Source organism: Nyctereutes procyonoides, unplaced genomic scaffold, assembly GCF_905146905.1.
Source record: "Nyctereutes procyonoides isolate TBG_1078 unplaced genomic scaffold, NYPRO_anot_genome, whole genome shotgun sequence".
In the NCBI taxonomy this organism is placed as follows: domain Eukaryota; kingdom Metazoa; phylum Chordata; class Mammalia; order Carnivora; family Canidae; genus Nyctereutes; species Nyctereutes procyonoides.
In genome coordinates this window covers 1,666,934-1,685,062 of record NW_026575133.1, presented here as the reverse complement: position 1 = coordinate 1,685,062, position 18,129 = coordinate 1,666,934, and the positions used below count along the sequence as shown (strand labels likewise).

At 38.8% G+C, this 18,129-nt stretch overlaps 1 protein-coding gene across 6 annotated transcripts in view; it reads right to left on the bottom strand.

Annotated features, from left to right (window-relative positions):
- Nucleotides 1-18,129, bottom strand: part of ENTPD1 (ectonucleoside triphosphate diphosphohydrolase 1) — a 131,814-nt gene that overhangs the window by 81,888 nt on the left and 31,797 nt on the right. Inside the window, exons 1-2 of one of the 6 annotated variants that reach the window (XM_055300614.1) lie at nucleotides 16,751-16,849; nucleotides 15,629-15,676 (exon numbers count right to left, since the gene is read on the bottom strand). In XM_055300614.1, coding sequence (XP_055156589.1) covers nucleotides 15,629-15,676; nucleotides 16,751-16,766 — 64 coding nt within the window. In that variant the 5' untranslated portion in view covers nucleotides 16,767-16,849. Of the gene's footprint in view, nucleotides 1-15,628; nucleotides 15,677-16,370; nucleotides 16,464-16,750; nucleotides 16,850-17,308; nucleotides 17,434-18,129 lie in introns of those variants that run through there. The other 5 variants (XM_055300617.1, XM_055300616.1, XM_055300615.1 and 2 more) reach the window with 5 other exon arrangements.

Below are 18,129 nucleotides of genomic sequence, written 5' to 3'. Positions count from 1 at the left end.
GATCCCCATCATCTCTCACCTACTAAGCTCTGCAGAAACCCAATACTGTTCTCCCATTGCTCACCAACTTCTTGGTTCATTCCCTAGACCTCTGTCCAGGTGATCTCACAAAGTCAAGTTTTAGACCACTGAGCACAATGGTAGTATAAGTGAAAATACTTTGCCACACTCTCCCACATTCTTGTCAAAATCTATAACTATGCCTTGAAAAAAATGGAGTTTTCCTTCAAATGAAATGTGAATCCATTAGAATTAAGACATGACACTGATGGCCAGGATCATCTCTTCTGAGACATGACAGCATAAGCAGAGGCAAGTAAGCAGAGGCTTTAGTTAGCCCTCCCAACACCCGTTAACTTAGAAACAACAAAAGAGTATTATGAGAGAACAGTAGCGTGTGATGGGAGAAGCAGGGGGAACTTTTTGGAAAGCCCCAGGTTTGTTGTTTTTGTCTTGCTTTGTTTTGTTTGTTTGCGTTTGCTTTTGCCTCTGTGAATTGGCAGCCATGTGTCTATCATGAATATAAAGAGATCTTAGACTTGATCTCCATAAAAAGGTATTACTTAGCTCACTCTCCAGTTCAACATAAATTGCTTTTAGTGCGGAAGGGAGAAGAGCAAGAAAATTGGTCCTGAGATGGGTCCTTCCTGGTTGTCTCTATGCCTCTGGACAACAAGACTGAGAAAAATTCTGACAACTGTAGATTATCCTCTCAAACATCACTATATGAGAACAGGACTTTTGACTTCTTTCCTGGATCTGAGTGAGCTTATTTTGGCTAGAGGACTAAAATGTCTTCCCACACATAGAAGGGGATCTAGCACTTGGTGACTGCATTCTTCCAGGATCCAGAGGGAATCTGAGAGAGCCAAGGGTAGACTACGCATTCCAATCATCTCTAACATTGGACTAGGATGAATTTACCCTCATATTTCTTGAAATTATTTTTAGAATAAGGTAAAAAAATACACATTCATTTGTACACACATACGAAAGGAATCTCCCCTTTTTAAGGGTAAGGCCTCAGGTTAAACAAATTTGATGGGATGAGCACTGGGTGTTATGCAATATGTTGGCAAATTAAACTCCAATAAAAAACAAACAAACAAAAAACACAATCATCAAAAAACAAATTTTGCAGTAAAGTAGAAAGAATAGTAAGGAAAAGCTTGTCTCTAAAATAGATATAATACAGGAAAGAGAGAAATCTTTCTTTGTTTACTTTTTAGTTAGATACAAGGGGATGTTGCTATGAGAAGAGAACAGACTAAGATAAAAGATTTCATGGTAACCAAAAACACTGCAGCTGAATGAAAGTTTATATTGGAGATAATTAAGGAAAATTGAATCAGTGATGTAGAACACAGTCTTAGGAAAATATTTTCAGAATATAAAGAAAAACAAATGAAGGAAAGAAAAGGAAAGAGAGAGAAAAGAAAGAAAGAAAGAGGAAGAAAGAGAGAAAGAAAGGAAAAAAGAAAAAGAGAGAGAGAAGGAGGAGGAAGAAGGGAGGGAAAGGTAGATGGTGTTCAAAAATTAGAGATCCAAATTATAGGTCCCTGAAGGCAAATAATGAACAAAGCAGGGATACTGATGAGAGTTATGACAAGAGAAATCTTTCTTGTTCCTAAAGAAGTCCTGAACTTGGAATCAAGAGGGTTTACCATATGCTAGGCAAAAATCTATGAAAGGAAGTCTATATTCAGTTGTCTTAGTGTAAGAAGTATAAATGTCAGGAATAGACAACAAAGTTCAGGCTGAAAAACATCTGTCCTCAAACTTCTTTTCAGCATCAGACATCTCAAGACAATGGAGGAATATCTTCAATTACTTGATGGGGATAAGATTTCTATATTTAGAGAAGTTGTCACTCGTTTACCACACTGATGCCCTTTCTGAAAAATTACTTTGGTACACCTATTAGATTGTGAAGGGAAACAAAATTAAGAACTCAAAGATGGGATTCAAAGGCACAGTGAGAAAAGAACTATATTGAAACCAATTAACATCGTGGAGGGATGGGTATAAATATTAATGTCTAAATAAAAAGAGAAAACTTGTGAAATAAATGATTAATAGGGTTTTCAATATTTGAATTTATAATATTATCAGATTAAATACTTACAAAAAGAAAGGAGGAGCCAGGGAACCAAAAGCTCTTAAATTATTATTTTCATGAGACAGTCAAAATTACTCCTGTTTTCACTTTGATATTAAGATAAACTGAAGCTCAGTAATGTTTTTCTTTTCTTTTAAGATAGCCACAGATAAAAATTAAAATAAGATGCCTGTTATGCACAGCTTTGCAGAAATACAGATAAAAACAAATAAGCAAAAGTGCAGTGTCTATATAGCAAAGAGCATAATGTGAGAATAAAATAAGAATGGCAAGTAAAATAAATGTGCACTAATGTATTTAAATTCCTGCATGAAAACAGATTCAACTTGGATTTTTAAAAGCAAGTGGTTCATAGAGGTTACATGGAAAATAAAATGAAAATTCCAGCTGGTTTCTTTGCAGAAATTGACAAGCTGATCCTAAAGTTCATAGGGAAATTCAAGGGACCCAAAATAGTAAAAACTATCTTGAAGAAGAAAACAGAATTGAAAGACTCACACTTTCTGATTTCCAAACTTACTACAAAATTATAGTAATCAAGATAGTGTGGAACCGACACAGAGATAGACATACAGATCAGTAGAATAGAGCTGAGAGACCTTTCAATTTACAGTCAATTTATTTTCAACAAAGATGCCAAGAAAATTCACTGAGGAAAAGAACAGTCTTTCCAATAAATGGTGCTGGAACAACTGGATATTCATATGAAGTTAGGCCCCTGCCTCATACAACATACAAAAAATTACTCAAAGTAGTTCAAAGACCAGGGTGGCTCAGTTGGCTGGGCATCTGCTTTAGGCTCAGGTCATGATCCCAGAGCAGGGGATCAAGGCCCGCATCAGGTTCCCTGCTCAGCTCAGTCTGCTTCTCCCTCTGCCCCTTACTCCACTTGTGTTCTCTCTCACTCATTCTCTCTGTCTTTCAAACAAACACAAAATCTTTTTTTAAAAAATGGATCAGGAACCCTGGGTGGCTCAGCAGTTTAGTGCCTGCCTTCAGCCCAGAGCGTGATCCTGGAGTCCCGGGATCGAGTCCACACTGGGCTCCCTGCATGGAGCCTGCTTCTCCCTCTGCCTGTGTCTCTGCCTCTCTCTCTCTCTGTCTCTCATGAATAAATTAAAAAAAAAAATCTTTTTTAAAAAAAAGGATCAAAGACCTAAATGTGAGGGCTAAAAATACAAAACTGTTGGAAAAAAAGGTAAGTGCAAATCTTCATGACTTTGAATTAGGCAAAGATTTCTTCTCCAAAGAAGATACACAAATACCCATTAAAAACGTGGATAGGGGCGCCTAGGTGGCTCAGCAGTTGAGCATCTGCCTTCAGCCCAGGGCGTGATCCTGGGGTCCCAGGATTGAGTCCCACATCGGGTCCCTGCATAGAGCCTGCTTCTCTCTCTGCCTATGTCTCTGTCTCTCTCTCTCTCTGTGTCTCTCATGAATAAATAAAATATTTAAAATAAATAAATAAACACATGAATAGATGTTCAGAATCATTAGCCATCAAGAAAATGCAAATCAATGCCATGAGATACCACTTCACACTCAAAGGCTATAATCAAAGATCAATAAAAAAAGGTTTAGGTAAGGATGGAGAGAGACAATGTTATACACTGCTGGTGGGAATGTAACATGATGCAGCTACTTTGGGAAATAGTTCAGCAGTTCCTCAAATGGTTAAGTATAGACATATGACTCAGAAATTCCATTTCTAGGTATATATACAAGAGAAATTAAGAACATAGGCTCATACAAAAACTTGTATATGAATGTTCAAGGCAGCATTATTTATAATGTCAAAAAGTAGAAACACCCCAAATATCCATCAACTGATGAATGGATAAAATGTGGTTTATCCATACAGTGGAATATATGATATGAAATGTTCAGAATAGGCAAAACTATAGCAGAAAGTAGAATAGCGTTTGCCAAGGGCTGTGGGGGAAGAAACGGTACATAGGGAGGGAATGGAAGCAACTGCTAATGGATACAGGGTTTCTTTTGAGGATAATAAAGTGTTATAAAATTGATTGTGGTGATGACCAAAAAAAAAAAAAAAACCACTGAAAAGTAGATTTTAAGTGGGTGAATTATGTGGTATGTGAATTATATCTCAAAATAATAATAAGATCAACAACTATGGGTTCAAATCTCAACTTTAACACTTACTAATGGAAAGACTTTATATAAGTCACTTAACTACTCATTCCTCAGTTTCTCATTTGTAACATAGGAACAGTAAACAGTACCAATTTCAAACAGTGTTTGAAAACTGAGCTAACAGTTGTTAAGAGTAGCAGGTGGCCCAATACACACTAAACCTATAGGTTAACTAACTAAAGCCACCACCACTTCCATTTATTAAAAACTTAATATATTAGCTTCCCATGACTGCCATAACAAATTACCACAAACTCAGTGGCTTAAAGCAAAATACACATTTACTCTCTTCCAGTTCTACAAGTCCAAAGTCTGAAATCAGTTTCACTGTGGTGAAATCGAGGTATTGGCAGGTCTGCCTTCCCTTTTCCACCTTAACTAAGTTCCACACATTCCTTGGCTTGTGACCCACTCCCTCATATTCATAGCCAGCCCTGTAGCATCTTGTTTCAGTGTTACACTGCCTTCTATATCAGATCTCCCACTCCTTCCCTCTTACAAGGACATTTCTGGTTGCATTTAGAGCCCACCTGGATAATCCAGAATAATCGTAGTTCAAGATCCTTGATGTAATCACTTCTGCAAAGACTCTTTTTCAACATAAGGTAACATAGGTGAATTCTAGGGATTAGGAGCTGTAATCTTTGCAGCCTACCTCAGTTACTATATTGACTGAAAAAGAAGAAAAAGAAAGTAAATCTATGAAAAAGCACCATTTCTATGAAAAATATCTTTCTAAACTGACCAAAATAACGCAATAAAAATAAGACATTAAGCAAAAGATGGTATCAACAACATTTTTACATAGCTTAAATTAGAAACTGTAAGTATTGCACTATTAATTTCTGTTAACTAACTCTGTTCACCGGAAACGGGTTGTTCAGGTCTTCCCTACCCTGCCTTTTCAGCAGGAAGCCTAAAAAAATTATTTTGCTGATGACACATTGCTTCAGATGTCTTCTTGTGCATGTGTCTGAGTCTTTATCCATGTAAGCAATATTGTTTCAATTTTACGGTTCAGAATTCTGACCCCACCTCTTAAATTCTGCCAAAAGACCCAGGGCCGGGTTCCAGCCTCCTGGGGCCTGCCATGGTTAGTTGGAAAAGAAAGGCTTGGTAATTCTCACTCACACCCATTCCATACTTCCTAAAGTTAAGTAGCCATGCAAAGTTCAGCTGCAAGATTCAGCTTCAAGGTTCAGCCATGAAGGTTCAAAAGCCTTCTAGCACTTCATCTCACTTCCTTTTCTCTTCCCTAACACTGAATTACTTTTTCTCTGCATCTACTTTACTTTCCCTCCATATTCCCAACTTTCCATCCTGCCCCCACTTTTCTAATAAGCCACAATAAAAATTACATTTTTCCCACTGGAACTGAAAATAATGTATATAGACTATAATTTCACATGGCAGAAAATTGGTTGGGGAAGGATTACCATATGATTGAAATGGCTAGATAGATTTGTAAATATATCTTCTTTATAGCCATTCACAGATTTATAAAAATTCACTACATGCTTAAACACAGAGAAACCTCAGAAATTATAAAGCCATATTCTCTAACCATTGTGAAATAAAATGAAAGATTAATTAAAATTAATGGTTTAAACAAAAATAACAATTACTTGTAACTTATAAAATACATATTCTCCTACATTAAAGAGACAATAAAAATGCAATATCAAACTACTACCACAGATAAAAGTGTACTGGATCTTTTTTTTTAAGATTTTATTTATTTATTCATGAGAAACAGAGAGAGAGACAGAGACACAGGCAGAGGGAGAAGCAGGCTCCATGCAGGGAGCCCAACGTGGAACTTGATGCCGGGTCTCCAGGATCACACCCTGGGCCGAAGGTGCCGCTACACCACTGAGCTACCTAGGCTGCCCTGTACTGGATCTATTTATAGCTATCAGTCTTTGTATAAAAAAACACTAAGAAGATTCACTAAAACTGCTGTGGATATAGCAGAAAAACTTGAATATCTTTATTTGATGAAGAGCTCACATAAATTAATTTGAAAACATAAAATCCAATAAGTAATAAATGGACAAAAGATAGAAAAAGAAGAAGCATATAATGTGAAAAAATGTTGAATTTACTGGTAACTAAAGAAATACAAATTAAAACAACATAAAAGTATATGAGATTATTTTAAAAAAATACAAAACACATGGAAGGTGTCAGGGATGTAGCAAAACCCGAAAGGCTTGTGAGAGCATGGAGGGTCCAGCTTTAGAGAAAGTAACTTGGCAACAGTAATCAAGAACTTTAAAAACTATTCACAAGTTTTTGGGTTTTGTTTGTTTTTAAAGATTTTATTTCTATATTTGAGAAAGATATGGAGAGAGAGCACAAGCAGTGGGGAGGGGCAGAGGGAGAAGATAAAGCAGTCTCCCTGCTAAGTAGGGAGCCTGATGTGGGGCTTGATCCAGAACCCCGGGATCATGACTTGAGCCAAAGGCAGATGCCTAACCAACTGCACACCCAGGTGCCCCTATTCACCAGTTTTTTTAATCCATATAATTCTACTGCTGGGATCCTATCCTAACATGTAACCCTACATATAGAAAAACATCATGCATAAAGATGCTTACTGGAAACAGAAACAACATAAATGTTCAATAACAGGAGAATTATTAAATAAACTCTATGTTGACTAAAAAATTATGGTAACAGAGACTAGGCTAATAAAGAAATACTTGTGCTTCACTTCTATACCAAAAGCCAGGCAGATGCAGTGAAACGCCGGGACACGTGCACCCCAAGGTTTATAGCAGCAATGTCCACAATAGCCAAACTGTGGAAGGAGCCTTGGTGTCCATCGAAAGATGAATGGATAAAGAAGCTGTGGTCTATGTATACAATGGAATATTCCTCAGCCATTAGAAACGACAAATACCCACCATTTCCTTCAACGTGGATGGAACTGGAGGGTATTATGCTGAGTGAAGTAAGTCAATCGGAGAAGGACAAACATTATATGTTCTCATTCATTTGGGGAATATAGATAATAGTGAAAGGGAATAGAAGGGAAGGGAGAAGAAATGGGTAGGAAATATCAGAAAGGGAGACTGAACATAAAGACTCCTAACTCTGGGAAACGAACTAGGGGTGGTGGAAGGGGACGAGGGCGGGGGGTGGGGGTGAATGGGTGACGGGCGCTGAGGGGGGCACTTGACGGGATGAGCACTGGGTGTTTATTCTGTATGTTGGCAAATTGAACACCAATAAAAAATAAATTTATTATTTAAAAAAAGGAAGAAGATGTGGTATATATATACAATGGAATATTACTCAGCCATTAGAAACGACGAATACCCAACATTTGCTTCGATGTGGAGGGACCTGGAGGGTATTACGCTGAGTGAAATAAGTCAATCGTTAAAGGACAAACATTATATGGTCTCATTCATTTGGGGAATATAAAAATTAGTGAAAGGGAATAAAGGGAAAGGGGAGAAAATGAGGGTGAGGGTGAAAATATCAGTGAGGGTGACAAAACATGAGAGACACCTAACTCTGGGAAATGAACAAGGGGTAGTGGAAGGGGAAGTGGGTGGGGGGTTGGGGTGACTGGATGATGAGCAATGGAGGGGGACACTTGGTAGGAGGAGCACGGGGTGTTACGCTATATGTTGGCAAATTGAACTCCAAAAAAAAATTTTTTTTAAATAAAAATAAACCATGGAATGGACAAGAAAAAAAAAAGCCAGGCTTTAAAACTGTATGTACAAGGATGTCTGAGTGGTTCAGTGGTTGAGCGTCTGCCTTCAGCTCAGGGCATGATCCCAGGGTCCTTGGGATCAAGTCCCACATCAGGCTCCCTTCAACGAGCCTGGTTCTTCCTCTGCCTGTGTCTCTGCCTCTCTCTGCATGTCTCTTATGAACAAATAAATAAAATCTTTAAAAAATAATAAAATAAAACTGTATGTACAGCCTAATGATCACAATGCCACCTCATAATTTTTCAAGATCTTAGCCAAGTAAATGCTAAAAGAGAGAAACAACATAGGCACAGTAAAAGTAACTACAAGGAAATACACCAAGATATTGTCAGAAGTGATTGTTTTTTCTTCTCTCTCCTAATCTCTATTTTCATGTTTTCTTTAATGGGCATGTGCCTTATTACTTACACTCTCATGGACATAAAGGAATTGTCCACATCCTTCCTATGAATCAAAATGAAATACTTCTTTATGAAGGACATGTACTGCCACTGTTCCTGGGACTCTAAAGTTTTATGATATTCTAGCATAAAAACTGCAGGATGGCAGCTTGTTACATAAACTCTCCTCTGCCTTCTTTTCTCCACCAGCTTCCTTTTTCCTCATATTCTCTAAATTTTTCAAACTAAAGAAATTCCATTGGTCCTCTCTACACCCACTTCCCCCCTTTTTACCTGGAATCATTCCCACCTCACTTCTGTAGAGTGGAGACAATGCCCCAGGAACACTGTTCCCAGTCTCAGTGCCCTGAGTTCTCCCCCAGGTCCCCAGCACAACAAACATCCAGCCAAGTGTTCTAGAGACAGCCAAAGTTCTGCTCCAATACTTCTCAGGTTGGAGGCAGGGAATGAAAGCAGCTTAGGGAAACTTGGAGCCATGGAGAAAAGGTGGGAGATGTTTAGGACTCCAACACAGGATCTTTTTGTGTAATAATAGTTTGTGTACAATAAAGATTCAGACTTCTTTATGGCAAATTGGAGGCCTCAACTTCCTGTTCTAGGACCTATATTGAATGAATGAATGAATGAATGAATGAATTAGATTTCCCAGGATCCTGCAATGACATAGCTGATCAGGGGCCCAAAGCAGCAGCTTGGTGGGGGTAGGGTAGCACTGAGGGAGAAAGAGATTGGTCACTTGGTATGAAAATGAGCCCTGAGACTAAGGCATGCAGTGATCCTATAATATGGCTAGTTGAAGTGTGGCCAGTGGAGGGCACCATTATTATCATCACCTGGGAGCTTATTAGAAATGCAGATTCTCAGGCCCCACCCAAAGGCTACTAGATCAGAATGTGCATTTTATCAAGATCCCCAATGATGCACATATACATTAGAGTTTGAGAAACACTGCATTAGAACCCACACACTGATTCACTAAGATAGAGCTAATTAATGCCTCTGCTCTTCTGTACTTCTATCAAACCTCAAGAAGTTTGATGTTTCTTTACCACAAGAGCTGCCCTCAATTCTAGCCTCCCTCCAAAGACTCTCAAAGAATTGACCCTGATTTTCTCCAGGCCTCACCTTCACTCTACACAGGTTTGAGCCGAGCACTGCTCAACCCGTGACAGGTGGAATTACATGCTAATGTCCCCAGGCACAATCACTGGTTTTAAAGTACAGAGGCAACCAAAAAGACAACACAAAAGAAGAAAATACTCTTAAAATGTGGTATGGCCAAGTAAAATTGAGACGAATCACCATCATTTGCAAAACCTCTTTATCATATGTGCCTAATGACCATGGAATACAATCATGATTAAGAAATCATTTAATGTGCAGCTGATTACTTTGCAAAGGTTTTAATTCAATTACATGAAAGTAATCCCAACCTCACAGTCAAGACCACACTTTGGACTTCTGCCCTCAAATCACCAGGATGGACAGAAGAATAGATTCCCTGCTTGGAACTTAAAAATGGTAATAGAGCTTTTTACTCTTAAATATAGGCTGTAGTTTTGGTAAAAGAGAAAGAAAAGGTCTTTAAGCACTGCTGGGACTTGGAAGGAGCTTGTTGTAGGCACCAGTCTCTACCTATCTTTCTATGTCAAACTGAAATTCCCATTCTTGGAGAATATCTGTCAAAAATCATCACTCTCTATTATGTTTCTCATGGCATTTTCTTTAGACTTCTATTAACGGTCTTAAGGAGGTAAGATAATTTATCTATTAAGAACCCAGGCTTTCCAGCATAAATATGTGGGTCTAGATTCCCCCTCTGCTGAAGGAAAAATTCCAAGTTCATTCTATGAGGCCAGAATTACCCTAATACCAAAAACCAGATAAAGACACTACAAAAAAAAGAGAACTACAGGCCAATATCTTTGATGGGCATAGATTAAAAAACCCTCAACAAATATTAGCAAACTAAATCCAACAATACATTTAAAAAAATCATTCACCACAATCAAGTGGAATTTATTCTAGGGATGCAAGAGTGGTTCAATATTTGCAAATCAATCAACATGATATATCACATTAACAAGAGAAAGGATAAAAACCATATGACCATCTCAATTGATGCAGAAAAAGTATTTGACAAAGTACAAAATCTACTCATGCTAAAAACTCAAAGTAGGTTTAGAGAAAACATGCTTCAACATAAAAAAAAAAACTATAGGTAACATCATAATGGTGAAAAATTGAAAGCCTTTCCTCTAAAATCCAGAAGAAGACAAAAATGCCCACTCATCACTTTTATTCAACATAGGACTGGAAGTCCTGGCCACAGCAATCAGACAAGAAACAGAAATAAAAGGCATCCAAATTAGTAAGGAAGAAGGAAAACTTTCACTATTTGTAGATGACATCCACACTATAGATAGAAAACCCTAAAGACTCCACAAAAAAAACCTACTAGAACTGATAAATGAATTCAGTTTAGTTGCAGGATACAAAATTAATATACAGATATGTGTTGCATTTTTATACACTAATAATGAAATAGCAGAAAGAGAAATTAAGAAAACAATTCCATTTACAATTGTACCAGAAAGAAAAAAATATCTAGAAATAAACTTACCCAAGGAGACAAAAAAACTTCTAAAACTATAAAAGAATTAAAGAAATTGAAGATGACACATGAGATATCTCATACTCACGGATTGAGAGAATCAATATTGTTAAAACATCCATACTACCCAAAGCAATCTACATATTTAATGAAGTCCTCAACACTATTTTTCACAGAACTAGAACAAATAATCATAAAATCTGTAGGAAACCACAAAAGACCCCAAATACCCAAAGCAATCTTGAAAAAAATAAATAAAACTGAGGTACCACAGCCTCAGATTTCGAGATATACTACAAAGCTATAATACTATAAACAGTATATTACTAGCACAAAAATAGACACATAGGTCAATAGAATAGAATGAAGAGCTCAGAAATAAACCCACAATTTTATGGTCAATTGATTATGTCATAGAGTATGACAAAAGAGGCAAGAATATCCAATGGAAAAAAGATAGTCTCTTCCACAAATGATGTTGGGAAACTAGACAGGTACATGCGAAAGAATGAAACTGGACTACTTTCTTACACCATACACAAAAATAAACCCAAAATACATTAAAGACCTACATGTGATACTCGAAGCCATAAAATTTCTAGAAGAAAATACAAGCAATAATTTCTTTGACATTACCCTTAGAAATAGTTTCCTAGATATGTATCTTCTGGCAAAGAAAACAAAAGCAAAATTAAATGATTGATACCACACCAAAATAAAAAGCATAACAAGGGAAACAATCAAGGAAACAAAAAGACAACCTACTGAATGGGAGAAGATATTTGCAAATGACACATCTGACAAGCGGTTGATACTCAAAATATACAAAGAATTTATACAACTCAACATCAAAAAAATGTCCATTTAAAAATGGACAGAGGACATGAATAGTTGTTTTTCAAAAAAGACATACAAATGGCCAACAGACACATGAAAAGATGCTCAACATGACTCATCATCAGGGAATGTAAATCACAACCACAATGAGATAGCACCTCTCACCTGTCAGATTAGCTAAAATCAAAAACACAAGAAATAATAAGTGTTGGGGATGATGTAGAGAAAAAGAAATCCTCATGTACTGTTGGTGGTAATGCAAGCTGGTACAGCTACTGTGGAAAACGGTATGGAGCTTCCTCAAAAAAATAAAAATAGAACTACCATATGACCTAATAAGTCCACTACTGAGTATTTACCCAAAGAAAACAAAAACACTAATTTAAAAAGTATATGCCCCTTATGTTTATTACAGCATTACTTATAATAGCCTAGATATGGAAGAAACCCAAGTGTCCATTGATAGATGAATGAATTAAAAAAAGGTGGTAGGGGCACCTGGCTGGCTCAGTCAGTGAAGCATGCAACTCTGGATCTCAGGGTTGTGAATTCAAGCCCCATATTGGGCATACAGCTTACTTAAAAAAATAAAATAAAATAAAGAAAGAAGAGGTGGTATATATATTCAATGGAATACTACTCAGCCATACAAAAAGAATAAAGAATAAAATCTTGCTGTTTGTAACAACACGGATGGATCCAAAGAGTATAATGCTAAGTGAAATAAGTCTGTCAGAGAAAGACAAATACCATATGATTTCACTCATTTGGTTAAGAAATAAAACACATGAACAAAGAAAAAGACAAACAAAAATAGACTCTTAAATACGAAGAACAAACTGGTAGTTGCCAGTGGGGAGGTGGGTGGGAGGATGGGTGAAATAGGTGAAGGGGATTAAGAATATACTTATGATGAGCACTAAGTAACGTACGGAACAGCTGAATTCTTGGGGTATCTGAGTGGTTCAGTCTGTTAAGCATCGGACTCTCGACTTTGGCTCAGGTCAAGATCTCAGGGTCATGTGATCTAGCCCTATGTCAGGCTCTGCACTCAACGCAGAGTCTGCTTGTCACTCTCCCTGCCACCCCCCCTTCACTTTGCCCTCGGTCTCTCTCTAAAAATGAATAATATCTTTAAAAAAATAGAATTATTGAATCATTATATTATACATCTGAAACTAACATAACACTACATGTTATTTACCCTTGACTAGAATAAATTCCCCTTCTTCCTATACTCCTAGCTCTGTGACCTTGGCCAAGTCACTTCCCTCCACAACTATAAGATGCAGAAACCTCTATCACAGGTTTCTTGTGAAGATTACATGGGACAGTGCCTGGCACATAATAATCAATGTTTATTTGATTTATGTCATAGATTATGGTCAACTGACCATAAACTATGAGCTATTATTATTAGCACTTCACAGGGTCTGGTTTCAATTAGAGTGTGTTGTATACAAGTCTGTCTTCCTCACTAGACTGTGAGCAAACTGTTTATAGTCCCACACATCTGGCATAGGGACATAATGGTAGACACACAATGATATTCATCAAATTGCTTTGAAGGTATGCCAGAAAGAGAAAAAGGAGAGTGCTGGGAACAAATTTAATGTACTTTATGATTTTATCCAGGGCCTACCTCTGCAGTATGTTTTTCTTCTATTACCAGAGTACATTGTCTCAGACTATAAGGTTGCTATTTAACAGGGTTAGGGAGGCACTATTTCTGGAACCAGATGTTCTGTTCAAAGATGGTAAGGTTGTACTATGAGGCATCTGAGATCTCCAGTTTGGCCCCTGGCTGAATGGGGAGTGGGGGCTGAAGTTCTGCTAAAGCTGGACTGGCCAAAGTGGGTGCCCTGGCCACATCAACTCTGAAGCTCACCCACCTAGAAGGGATGCATCTCATTTCTCAGTGTATTCACTTTGAGGAATATCTTAATAGAGCACATAAAAGAGCAGTATATACCAGCAGGAACTCTACTGCAAATTCATAGGTCCCCTTTTATTTATTTGTTTGTTTATTTTGGTAGCACTAGGGTTTATTAAACTGTGTCTTAGTGCAGGTGCCGGGAATTGCCCATGGTGCTCTTGATGTCTAAAGCCCAGATGTTCTGCCAATTCTTGAGCAACGACACTAGGAAATTGACAGCTAAGTGGATGTTGTACACAAGCTCATCATCTGTCATCTTCATGGGACCAATGGCCACTGCCAGACACAGCATGTTCTTCATCTGAAATTTGATTGTAGACTTCACTTCATCCACTTTAGCCACCATGTTCTCACTGTGAGTCAGCAAGGAAGGGAATTTGCCAGCTTTATTCAAGCCTGGGTCCAGGATTTGTGGATCTGCTTGATTAGAGATTCTGAAGCCAAAAAGGCAACATAATACTTCTTAGCCAGCTCCTTGATTTTTTATTCTTGTTGAGTTTCTTTAGCACCTTAATGTCCATGTGGGGAATATCCACAACCTTGGCCTCATCACAGTGCTGCCAGTCCCCCAAAACTCATATGGAGAACTTGGGCTGGGAGTAGACTTAAGCCTGATGGTGCCTAAGAAGTGTCTGTCCTTCACAGCATCATACTTCTTCAAGCTGATCTGCAGCTCCACCCTCTCCAAACATTGCCAGTTCTTAGGCTGGTTCCCCTGCAGGACTTCCCGCACTCCCTGATACAGGGCGTCATGGGAGACTGTGCTGCTTCCAGTGCCACACACCACAATAACCAGAAAAGAGTCATAGATCCCCTTTTAAACCAGCCTCCTGTTTCTTGGAAAAACATCAACTAACATAATACTTAGTTTATTAAATATTTGTTGAGTTCCCATTATGTACTGCTAATCCAAAAACAGATAGATTATCATCAGGGTAAAGAGGAGGCAATTCAGAGGGCAAGAATTCAGAGTGGATGAGTATGATGAGCAATGGTTTAGGCATAAGCAGTGAGGTGTTGTAGAAACATCCAAGAAGTGCTAATCTAAGGCTCAAAGAGTTGAAGAAAACTTAAAGCAGGGATTAACAACCAAGATGAAACTTGGGGAATGACTGCAACAGCTAACATTTACTGAGCACATAGACTATGCATCAGACTCTGTTCTGAGAATTTTGCATGCATCTCTCATTTAGTCCCTTATTATAACCTTATGAGGTATATATTATTCTCTTCAATTTACATATGAAGAAACTAAGGCACACAGTTAGTAAATGATGGAGCTGGGATTCAAACCTAGGCAGCTTGGCTCCAGACGAAGGGGAAGGAGAAGGCTAGATAGGCCTTCAGGGCAGAGGCAAGTGCCATGCATAAAACAGTCTGACCGGGAGGAAAGGAGCAAGGTTACTTGAGGAACTGAAAGTGGCTGGGGGTGGGGACAGAAGTTCAGAAATGACTGGGTCCACTCGGCAGAAAACAGAGTCAGGAGATTTCTAGTCTGTGTGATTACTATCCCCGAATCCCTCCTAGCCAAACTCTCTTCCTTTTATAAAAGGGTAAAAATAACACTACCTGGGCTCTACCATAGAAAATGGTCATAAGGACCAAATGAGAAAAATGAATGTGAACTGGCAGTAAAGCACAGATTCCTTCTAACTTTAGATTTCATTAAGTATCATTCATTTCCCCAGTAGCTTCAAGGCTTTGAAATTCAGAATCAACCATGTCATGGCAGTACCCAGAGCCTCCAGGTGGAGTAACAGTGTGAGAGTACAGAAAGAAAGGCCCACAGACCTTGGGTCCAACCACCTGCATCCAGATTCACCACTCACTCACTGTGTGATTCCAAGGCCAGCCACTCTCTCATTATATCAACTCCACCATCTGGAAAAATGGGAATGATAATGATAGCACTCACCTCTTAAGCTGATGTGAGGAATAAATAATATGGGTATTGTGCTTAGAACAGCTCCCGGCACAGAATAGAGACTTAGTAAACATTAACAGCTACAATTACTTATCATTATTAAGAATCCATTGGCTACTCATCCCACTGCTCTGCATTCTATATGATAAAAACGTGTGGGAAATATCAGAAACTAGAGATAAAAAAGAAGAAGTTCTCCAACCCTACACAATCACACTGCTGCCGGAGACTTTTCCTGGCTCCCATGGGCTGGCAAGCAGCTGGTTCACCGCTGTGGCAGAAAATGCCCAAAAGAGGTAAAAGACAGAGACTGCACACCATCTGTAAAAACCAGGCTGCTCTTATAGTTTTTAGACAAAAATCTAAATATAGTCACTCAGATATGCCTTGTTTTTTTAAGTTAAAACTATTTATCTCTTCACCCCTTCACTCCTCTCCCCCTCTCCCATACACATACACACAATCCAAGAAATATTCAGTCTTTTGCAAGACATACTCTGGGGTCCTGTTGTGACAGCTTCTTGCCACATTAACTTCTCTATCTAACTCCTGGCAGAGAAGTCTTTGCTAATTTCACAACAGGAAAGCATGCAGGAAATTTGAGAACAAAACAAATCTACACACAGAGACCAGCATCTTCAGCAAACTCACTGAGGTACAGACCCGAAGCAAGATGACTCTGGACTATAAATGAGGCAGCTACTTCTTAACTGGAAGAAGTCATTTGCCGCTAAACCACCAGATCTGAAAGCAAATTGATCATGAATATTCATGAGCCCCTCCAGCTTGCTCAAGAACCACCCCTGACTAAAATCCCCAGGCTTTGCTTCCCAAAAGGTTTCCCAAAGTTCTTTCTCTGCCTCCCCTCAAAAGGAGAGGGTGGGAAAGTTCATTTGGGGATTTATGCCTCTTGCTCTTTCAAGTACTTGCTTTTGGTCTGGGCTTTTCAGGGGTTTTTTTCCTTTTTTTTTTTTTTTTTTTTGTTGTTGTTGTTGTTCTTAAGGATTCAGATCAAATCAATTTGCTCTTACCCTTTCTATCTTCCATAATTGGCAGCTTTTGTTTTCTTCCTCTTTGCTCTTTATTTTTCAGCCTCTGCTTGCTGTGGTCGGTCTCAGTGAGAGAGGTACTCAAGGAACCGAGATATAACAGACCCTCCGGCTCATGGGAGGGGCTAAGTTAGCCAGCCCCGTTTCGGAAGGAACATCAAACCCTATGTCTCTCATTGACTCGACTCGACTGGAAAGAAGAGATTGGCTGAGTCCAGCTGCTCATTTCCCTAAAGACCACGAAGTGTTACCCGGCTTGTAACTTTTTTGTGCTCTTTAAGCAATGTATGTTCAAGTCTCTCTCCCTCTCTCTCTCTCCCTCTCTCTCCTCTCCTCTCCTCTCCTCTCCTCTCCTCTCCTCTCCTCTCCTCTCCTCTCCTCTCCTCTCCCCTCTGCTCTCTCTCTCTCTCTCTCTCTCTCTCTTTGCCTCAGAAATCCATTTTTCTCCTTGAGAAATGTATCTTGGCTGCAAGCAGAAAAGCTATTTACTTAGGGCAGTTTTGAAACCAGAAAGCAAGAAGCTTGTTACCTGATACCCACCGGAAAAACTGTGGGATTCAGTCCTTTCTGTCCCATAAAGCCGATCACCTCTGGTCCTCTGATGAACAATCCCTTTTTGAGGCTCATTAGACCAGAAGAGCAACAGGTCCTGTCACGGATGGACGCTGTGGCAGAAGAAGCCAAGTTATTGGTGGGGAGGCAGAGGAGGCTGCTCCCTGGGAACAGCTATTCAGCTGTACTGATGCAAGCCGTACACCTTTCCCAGGCTAACCTCCTACCTCTGAAGTCTTATGACCATGAATTGCCACACTCAGGTTTTGCCAAAATGACCAAATGCAGATGAGAGGCCAACCAAAACATTTTAAAACTCTGTGTAGTAGATATGATTTTGAAATTAGGATAAAACCTAATCCTCCCAGAGGAAGATAAGTACTCAAGGCCCAAAGCCCCTTGGGCAGATTCTCCCTCCACAAGGCTAACATAAATCTCAGCATTATAGATTTGAAAAGATACTGCAGACATGTAGTCTCACCAAGGTGAGAGGCAAGGAAAAGTTAAGCCATCTGCTCATGTTCACAGAGAGAGAGAAAAGAGAGCAGCGAGCACCATGGTCTCTCTTATTTGCTACCATGCTCCCCGGCACCTAATAGAGTTGCTCCACAGTGTAGGCTCTCAATAAATGTTTGATAAACAGTTGAATTAATGAATAAAAAGCAGCAAAGTAGGTTTTCTGATTCCTACTTCATGTTTTTTCTACATTGCCTCTCTAACATGATTATTTGTGTCTAAAACGAATTACACCATAAGACATTTTTCTTCATATAAACAATTAAATTGGTGACTATTACAAATTGGTTTTG